Below are 10172 nucleotides of genomic sequence, written 5' to 3' on the forward strand. Positions count from 1 at the left end.
AAAATTCAGAAAAAGCAGGTATAAAAATACCAGGGCCTTTTCCTCCCCCCTCCTCCCGCAGAGATCAAATGAGCCCATGAGGGAGAATTTAAAGTTACGGCCTTCCTGAAACAGGCCAAACAGTCAGCATTACAGTCAGGCTCCGTCATGAGTCAGCAGCGGGTCACCTGCTATGACCTCATACCAAGTCTGTTTCACACAATGTGGGAGGAAGGGCTACTGTGACTGTGTAACTACTTCTGCAACAACAAGGCTGGTACTGTAGGCCAAACTTGAATCTTTTTCTTATCTGTGTGCCAAAGTGTAAGAAGTCAGTGTAGGTCCAAAGAGTCTGGGAGATAAAACTAACTGTGAAACTAAAACTTTTGCCCGAACAAGAAAACAAACCCATGAGAAATCATTATAAATTCTTTAAATGTCTCGGTACTTCCTTAACATGACTGCGTTTCATTGACATGGAGTGGTTACTCTTCACATGGGATGAATTTAAAGATACTATAAGCAACTTTCATCGTTGTGGATTCTGGACAAAAGCGATGGTGTTGGCACGACCTCGTGTCCAAAGGTCTTGATTTTGTTTGATTTGATCTTGATTTGACTTATTTGACCAGGATAAGTCATAATCTGACTCGTGAAGCACCATTAAGAGGAATTATCTAGAAATAGTCAATCTTCTGAATCTTATGGTGTTGTTTGCTTATGTAGGTCATAAAGAGGCATCACTATTACACTGAGACCATTTCATCACCAGCTAAAAGTTTCTTGTGGTGCCTTCACATTCCCAGGGTTTTAGTGCACTGATTTCATTATAAAGTTTATTGTCACTTTATTACTTGTTACTTGTTGTTGCTGTAAAATATCCTGCCTTTTTTACATACTGTATATTCGTGTTTGACATCCACATTTGAGGGATCATTGCAAATAATGTGTTTATCGGCAAATGTATCAATATCAGAATTGGTTTTTTCCCTAATACTGTATCAGCATTGGACCCGAAAAAATGTAATTGAGTCAAACATTTACAATTATATTGACACTGGACATTGCACCAGATAAGGGAACACAAGACTAGATTATTCTTTGATTCTCTGCCACCTTCATGGTCCTGGATGTGGGTTTATCTATCACTGTTTCACATAATAAAAAGGGGACAATTAATTTTATGACAGCAACCAATGCCTGCATCTCTGTGATTTATTGTTAGTGTTTCTTATTCATGATTCTTCTTCAGATCAGATTTTCTTCACAATTTCTGGCCACAAATTAATAATGACAAACAATATCCCATAAACTTTTAAGAAACTAAAATGAGTAAAATGATATCCATCAATGAAATTTCATCTATACCCAATTAACATTAGTTAATTACAAATAATCAATAGCAAGGACTTCAAAGGTCAGGGCACATTGCCCTCGCATGTCCATAAACCAAATCTAAAAAGATATACAGAACTAGAATTCAAACTGTGGGAACTGTTTTGAAAGCAAATAAATTACATGAGATGACACAAAGTATTTTTTAAAGAATCCAATTAGTGTGATTTTGCCCTTCTGGCGGTAGAGGGATGAATATTTCACAGTTTGACCAAAGGGTTTGGTTTCTAGGAATGAACCATGTCCGTAAGAATTTCTCTACCCAGGAGAATAAAATGGGACGATTTAGGACACACAATCTGCAAAATACTTGGACCACATGTTTGCGTGCATGTCTGTCCTCTTACATCTGTGTGTCTGCTGCTGTCTATGATCCCGTCAGTCAATATTAGCTCAAACAAGGTACCATGTTTGAATGTAAAGGATCAATGTTTGACAACAAATTCCATCATGAATCTATGGCGCGTCGCCTCCTCCAGATGTTGGAGACACCGCCTTGCGTAGGTTTCATAGCAACATTCATCGGCGGCCTCTCATCTTCCAAAAGTTTCCCCTGTGGTTTTGTGTGTTCGCTTGAAACCGAGAAGCCGCGGCTGCTCTCTACCGTAACTGCCCATCTCCCTTCATTCAACTCCAAGTCAAGTTTTCAAATGCCTTGTTTGCACAGCAGGCAGTTAGGGTAATGACATGGAAGAGCATCAGACAAAATGCCTAAAATAGCACGCCGAGCATGCCACAATTGGAGATGGATTGTCGATGTCTGCTTTGCAATGCATTGAACTAGTGAGGGATCAGTCATCACGCACCCGCAGCGTGTTTGGTGTGATGCACAAGCAGACCTCACACCATCAATTTTGTTTAGAAATGCTCTTTTTAACCACACAAACACAGACACACAAGGGTCTTACACTGACTGCATACATTCCCTCTGCTCTCATGCCAATAAGATCATAATCCTAAACTAGCCCCTTGAAGAAGTAAAGAAAGGCCAAAATGAGCTCAGACTGCAGAAATGCACAAAGTGGTTCCCACAAGGATATAACACACACGCATCCCAATCCCAGAGATGCATCATTTTAAACAGAGCATTGCATAAAACATTGTGTGTGAGGAGCATGAAGACATAGTGAAGAATACCAGGCGCTCAGCACCGTAAGACTCTCCGGCCGAGACAAATTGTGGCTGACCACGGAAGACCGCGCCCAGCACCCAACCACCAGGAATGTCTCTTTCACTGGCCGTGCAAAATGCTGGCATCAGCTCAGCACCAGCTCATTAGACTGAGAGAACGAGGAGGTGAGGAGGAGTGTTACCTGTCTGGACTACCAGCTGCATCAAAGACGATGCCCAATAAGAAATCTGAATTGAAACGTTGTACATTTTCACTAAAACAATGAATAAAAGGTTGAAATGAGAAAAAAGGTGAGCGGAAGATAAATAAAGGTCTCATATTATGCTCATTTTCAGGTTCACTGGTGTTTACGAGGAAATATTTAAATGCTTTAATGTTCAAAGACACATTATTTTCCTCTTACTGTCCTGTACTGTCCTCTGATTGGTCAGCTCTCACAAGCCTGAGCAGGCTATCTGTACCGGTGAATATGGCCGTGCAGGGTGCAGTGACTGTATAGCCGTGACATTACAACCTTAAAAAAGTCCTGACAGCTCATTTTAGGACAGTTTCTGAATACAGGCTGTGTGCATTTTTTTGTGGATTTAGCATTTTGATCTTTTCATAGTATCTATATATCCCCTAGACCTGTTTTATAATCAAAAAGACATGGAAATCTACATTTTTACAATATGGGAACTATAACCGTCCAGTGCAACACAAAATAAATATATGCATGAGAAAATAGGTCAACACACGCACATGCACAACATAATGTGAGTCATGTCCAGCTGGTATTTCAGCAAGAAGCTCTGCAAGTTAGGGTTTCAGACATGTGAGTGTTTGAGTTTTAAATAGCAAAATATGAAAGTTTGGGCATTTGTCCACATGTATTTATGGTTAGAGTTATATGCAGCAAAGAAAGCACTGGCTTTGGGTGTTTAATTAGACTAATATGAGATCACAGCACAGAAACAGATGATACACCCTTTTTGCAACTTTCCTCCTTCATTACACAGAAGAAGATATTTTGAATAAAACATAATTTGCTGCCATCTAGTGTCCACAATCGATACCTAACACCGGAAGTGACAGCACTCTTTCAGGAGCTCACAGACAATACTGAGAGCCATTGACAGAGCATTCACAGCCGCCAAACACACAGTCCAACAACAAAAACTCCTGCACAAATCTGCTCAGTTCAACAATCCGTCCACCTCATTCTGCAACAACATCTGAATTCACTTTCAGCAGCATAAAGGTCATAACCTTTTTTTGGAAACTATGCACAGGTTATACAATTATAGGGGTAAAAGGTTAAGTATTTCATTTTTGCTTCTCCACTTGACTTCCTTTAACTTTCACTTCACTTTTTCTGTTTTGTAATGTCAGTATTACTACACTGTCTGAGCTCTCCTGTTTCCTTACGGTTAAACGTGCTACACACTACCTTTATATTCCCCAAGAAGGTGTGGGGAGATGTGGAGTGTGGTGACTGAAAACGCCTTGTCATTGCATTGCCTGCATTCCTGTGCCTGTCTCCTGTTGGCCTGAAGACTATTTATACAGCCGCTGAAGAGGCCCCTCACAGCCTACAAGGGAGATACGCTTCCTGGGTCACCGACTTTCTGTATTCTGATTACACAAACACCTAAAAACACATCGCCTGCTCAAAACTTCATGAACGGGAATCTATTTTAGTTCTATCGGACCCTTATTATAATCTCAGACAAGAGGAGGACTGGTCAAACCCACATTAGTTTAGATTCTAACGAAGACCGCAAGGTCTCAAAAGATACCAAACATGCCAGGGTGAAGTATAGTGAAATGCGCAGTTGATGATATCAAAACTTTCCAACTGTATGTAATAGTGCAACCTGAAATATTGATTGCTAATTTTATAATAGTTCAGTGAAGTGCAACAAGTGGATACACTGCCTGAAATTCAGGAAGACGAGCTGGAACCATCAGGAGTAGACAAACAGTGCCGAGGCCACTTTCACATCCCTGAAATCATCACATTCAAATAGATTGCTACTTTAATTAGCACAGGTATGTCTCGATAGTAAACAACAAGCGTGTTGACCGAGGTGTGAGGCTGACATCTCTAGAAACAAGAGAAGAGTGTATTTTTAGTTTGAACTGGTGCAAAAAGCCAGGGGCAGTTCATGTAGGCATAAGTTCGAAAGTGTCCCTGCTTTAACTGGCTCAGGTACCAAAGGACAAATGTGCTTACACAGAGTGGAAGTCCCCCCCGAACCTGAAACCAGGTGCTCCGCTTGTCAACACGAGTAATTCTCACCTCCTGGTCACCTCCCACCTCGTCCACCTTATCTCTAACAGGCAAGGCAGCCAGGCTGAATCCTGAAGCCCGGTCTGGTCAACATCACCCACACTGTGATATAGAGGTCTGTTCATATACTGCAGGTCAGCGTGTTCTCACATCATGTTCATTCAAACTGGAACTCTGTATGTTAGCACAGAGGTTTTACAGTTCCTGACCTGTGTAAAATGTTTAACTGAAAAACTTCACTTCAATTACAAAAACACTGATTTTCTCTTTACCTGCCCCTAGTGGCATCCGGCCATGCTGGGTTTTATCCGTCTATGAGATCACTAACTCCACCTGAATACAATGGAGGTGATTGAAATTTGGTTTGAGGCGCTTACAGCACCGAAAAATGAAAAAAAAAAAGTCCCCATGAAAAATGTAGAACGCAATTTAAGTTCCATTCACCTCCATTATAAAAGGAGAAAACCCATAGAAAACATTATATAATTTGGGTTGACTGACCCTTTAATCAAGATGAAAATTACTTGGCTCCGCACTCGCAGCACCAACTACTTTATGGTGGCCAACTTTTGCTATTTATGCTTTTCAGTATCTGAGAGGATAGCAGGACTCACATTACAGTGCGCACGTAATAACGAAGGTGTTTATGGAAGAATACAGACGTCAACAACTCTATCAAGCCTATAAACTCCATGGATAACAAAAAAGCTATTCCTTGACTAGTCAGTTTCTTTGCCAAGCCAAAATCTTAGAGAATCACTGGAAAATCAGTTGTGGGTATTTGCTGTTTAATGCTGGCTGAAGACACCATTATTAAATTTCCCAACACTCTGAGAACAAGACCACGGTAATGGAAAAGAGGGACAATCTTGTACACTCTGTGTTCTAACAATCTCTCCATCATTATTGATATTTGATATCATATTTGATAATCACTGGTTTGATAAGTTAATTAACATCCAGAGATCGTTAATGAACCAACTAAAAATATGCAAACGCATGGATAAAGAGATAAACGAACAATTCTTTACATGATAATCAGAATGATGAAATTCATCACTTGTGTATGAGAAGTCCTTAAAGTGCATTTTCCCTACCTGACGAGCGGCTGGGGGTTTCCTGTGACTCTGCACTCCAGACGAATGGGGCTTCCTTCTGCCACCTCCTGACTCTTCAGCTTCTGGAGGAAACAAGGAGGAGACAGCGGTCCGTATGAGGTTGGAGCTCCGGAGTGCTGGTACATCGCAGCAGCTGCCACTCCCAACGGGCCTCCGGGCTGAGGCTCCATGCTCATGGCCGGCTGACTGTGCTGTGCCTGCTCCTGTTGGCTGGGAGGCACAGAGGGAACAGAGGCAGAGCCCTGAGGGACTGGTCGCCGACTCCTCGGGGACAGGTAGCCACTGTCAGGAGAGGAGGAGTCCTCCTCCACCTGCGGCTCCAGGTGGGCAGAGCCTTTGAAGATGGATGACAGCTCCTCGATGAACGTGGCAGCTCGGCTACAGAACTCTGTGGCTGACCCCGCTCGATCGTTCAGCTCCAGGCCTTCGTGAAGCAGCCGGGGTTTATCCTGCTTATACACTGGCTGGACTGGTTTGCGGACAACCTTCTCAGCAGAGGACGGAGCCTCACTGGACACTTGTACAGGTTTACTGAGGGGTACATTCTGGCTGGATGAGGCGTCAACTGCTGCACTGTCATCCAAGCAGGGGGATTTGGTCTGATGCTGCAGTTTTGAACTTGTGGTGAGGTTTTCAGTAGTCTGGGGGGGCAAGGGGAGAGAAGGGACATGTTGGAGAGCCTGCTCCTGGGGCGTAGGATTAGAGGGGCCTGGATCTTCAGATTCAACTTGGTCACCAAAGGCCTCTCGGGCCAGGTCCAGGCTATGGTTAATCTCTTCTGCACTTAAGAAGGCAGTAAGATCTGCAAAGTCTCCATCTCCAGAATCCAGCGCTGTCACTGAGTCCTGGTAGAGTTCCCCATCAGAGGACGCTTCAGAAAACATCCCTCCATCGCCCTCCAAAGACCTGCCTCCTGCCGGGTCCTTCAGCAGCAGAGAAATGGGGAGCGGCTGATTCCAACTCCCGTCCTGCATCCTGAAATACACATTCACAACAAGCTAATTACACACATTTACACTGTAGACACTACAGTTTACACTGTGTACATGAGATAACTATCAGTTTAAAGGGAAATGACAAACAAGAGGAGTCAAGCTTAAAATATAGACTTCACAATACTGGCTCATCTGCTCTCGCAGCCATAGCCGGCAGGATGACTCAGGCTGGCGCTGTCTGGACACAGTTGGTGGGTATTAGCAAAGGCCTTAACTGAGGTCATGGTGAACATGACTGGCATTTCTTACTCACTGTGTTTCCAACAGGACATTGTACCCCATCACTCTTCACCCTCTTTACCCACTGTTCTTTCGTGTACTCACCTCTACAGCTAACTTACCAACTATTTTGATAAATTAATATTCATGTCAGTCATTTTTTTAAGCAGAAATGTCAAACATTTGCAGATTCCAGCATCTTAAATGTCAGGATTTGCTGATTTTCTTTGTTACGTATGATAGTAAATGAAGGTTCTTTGGGTTTTGGACAAAGGAAGCAATTTGAAGATGTCACTCTGGGCTCTGGGAAATTGTGATGAGCATTTTTCACAATTATTTGACAATTTATAGACTATATGATTATTGTGGAAATGGTTTCATGAAAACGATTAATGGGAAAGAAAATAATCATTCACTGCAGCTCCACTCACCTCACACATTTTTAATTCCACATCACAGATTTACATCTTTCCTCATTAAAGCTGTACCATTTTGCGAACAAGAGATGGAGCGTTTTCACATAGATGCCAGGACATTTTAAACCATAATCCAAATATAAATGTGCACTGACGTTTAGTATGCACTGTACATTTAGGTCACGACGCATCCGTATGTACAAGTTTATAAGTCAAACTAGGTCACACGCACATGTAGTTTAAAACAGTTCTACTACCTCTGTGTTCTGTCACGCTACACCTTGACTCTAGATGTATAGCGTGTTTTGAAGCTGTTGGTGTAGATACACGCATGACGCAGTGTGACACTCGGTGCCTCATGGCGTCCTGAAGACCAGCTGTTGTTATTTTTAATCTCCTGGGCTATGTTTCACAGCAGCAGCACAAACTCACCCACCCTGAGCTCAAGAAAGAAACCACTGCCTTCAAACACACACAGGTACAACTGGTCGTGCACAAACAGTCGCTGGGTTAAAGCAATCAACAGACGAGACGAGGCCAGACTATGTATTATCTCAAGGAAACAATAACAACGAAACAGGGCTTATTAAATATGAATGTGGAAAATGTTAAACATTGAGACTGATTGACAGAATGTTAACAACTGTCAGTGCTGTCAAAGTTTCCACTCGCTCCTATCCTCTCCAAGATCTGAAAAGCGTTTTTAAGTTAACTTTAATATTAACTTAATACTTTAACAGTATTTTTATACTTATTACAAAAAAGTTTAAAATGAAAAGGAACCCAAATATCCTTAAAAGAACATGATAAAGAATATATTATATATTTATTGTAATGTTTAAATATTACTGATACTGTATAGAACCACCACATTGAAAAACTCTTGAGCTGTTACACTGAATGATCTAAGTCATATTATTGATAAGCAATCAACAGCCGATCAATAAAAACAGAGCAAAACTAACCTTAAAGTGGGCTATCGGTCCAAACACTTCCTCCTGGTTTTGTGCTTCCAGGTTTGTCTCGTTTATTAGTCACAATGAGCCAAAAAGAAGCTTCTCTTTCCAGAAGAGCAGCCTTATTGGTCAGACAGTCAGCAGGATCTCTCAGGTTCAGGGTCCAATTGCGTACTGCCTCTGCAGTGGCCTGCTGTCCCATCTGTCCCGGTCTCTAACTGCTCACTGTGTGGGGCTATATTTGGCCCCGGCTCAGGTTTCACAGCCAGAATACTGGCAAGCAGAGAGAGTGTTATGGTAGTCCAGAGGAACAGAAGGTAGTGGTGACATTTTTACAGAACCAGTGTTTTTTAATTAAACATGGAAAACAGTGCATCCAAGTATTATCTTACACCACACAGCCACTAATAATAAGCTACACAGTTTGGGTTCATGCGACACTCAGAGGCTCCCAATGTGCATTGGCCACACTTAACCACAGGTTTGGATAAAGAAGAGATAACAAACATCCTGCTGAATATGTCTTTTACTGGCTGGGTTATGGTTTGTCAGGTGAAGACGTCTTTTAATTTGACACAGTGAAGTGACAGCAGCTCCTCAGTGTTGCCAAGGTGTCCAGCGGAGTTAACCCAATAACCCCAGACCACCCACTTATCTGCCTCATCTATGGGTAAGTTATCTTAAAAGGGGACTGTGAGCATTTTGCAAAGACTAGTGCTTTGTGGCTTTGTCAAGGTCAAAGCTGCTCACATGGAGCATGTTCAGATTAAATTAAGGTACAGACATGTCGTATTTTAAACTCTCTGCTATCCAAAAAAAGACATCCAGAATGGTCTCCTTTTGAATACCAGAAAATAGATGTCTCAGACTAACGACAAAATGGGGGGTCGGAAGGATAACAGACAGTCGAGGACCATGCAGCCTCACTTGGTCTATTTCGAGGCCACTATCACATTTTACGCTCTCAGAGCTATTCTAGTTCTTCATCAATGTACTGATTACAGTGAAGTGCCAGTGATAAGTTTCCACTTTTTCCAAGAAGTAATCTTCTAAAATTTTACTCACTTGTCACAGTACCCCAATTAATAACTGATGGTAACACATCCTTTAAAAATAACTGCATTATTTATGGTGACTTCTAAAGCATACAGATCTTGCATCTGTGATTTATGTAAGAATAGTACTGGAACTTTTCCAACATTTTATACTGTATGTTTCCACCACAACTCTATTACCCCCATCACACATTAGGTTTACATGTCGCCTGCATTCAGTATTTATAGTGTTTCTATAGATAGGAGACTGAGACTTCATTTGCAAAGGCCAAAGGCCATGGCGTCTTGACACACAATGGGAAGATTATGCTTGAAAAGAATATATATGATAGTCTGTATTATTACAGCTGTGAAGATAACGGAGCCTTTTTTACCTGTAATATCAATGGTGGTTTAGTAAATAAATCTTTTTCCAGCAGTTCAGTTTTATAATGGCCATTTTCATACTAAACATATATACATACATACCCTTCTTGGCCATTAAAAACATAACTATTTATTTTTTCCCACAGTTTGATCCTTTCGGATAGTATCAGTGTGACTTGCTGAAGTCTGGATATAACAAATCATCCCCATACAATCAAGCTCAACGACTGATTTGGCTGCTGCTCTGAATGCAGCAGTGTCTCTTTCCA

At 41.8% G+C, this 10172-nt stretch overlaps 1 protein-coding gene across 7 annotated transcripts in view; it reads right to left on the bottom strand.

The window, feature by feature from the left end:
• Positions 1–8673, bottom strand: part of palld (palladin, cytoskeletal associated protein) — a 56841-nt gene extending 48168 nt beyond the window's left edge. For 6 of the 7 annotated variants that reach the window (XM_084355019.1, XM_084355017.1, XM_084355015.1 and 3 more), the window contains exons 1-2: positions 8492–8672; positions 5876–6871 (exon numbers count right to left, since the gene is read on the bottom strand). In XM_084355019.1, coding sequence (XP_084211145.1) covers positions 5876–6870 — 995 coding nt within the window. In that variant the 5' untranslated portion in view covers position 6871; positions 8492–8672. Of the gene's footprint in view, positions 1–5875; positions 6872–8491 lie in introns of all 7 variants that reach the window. The other variant, XM_084355020.1, reaches the window with a different exon arrangement.
• Between the last annotated feature and the right edge of the window lie 1499 nt (positions 8674–10172).

Source organism: Pagrus pagrus, assembly GCF_965226575.1.
Source record: "Pagrus pagrus genome assembly, chromosome: 6".
NCBI lineage: Eukaryota > Metazoa > Chordata > Actinopteri > Spariformes > Sparidae > Pagrus > Pagrus pagrus.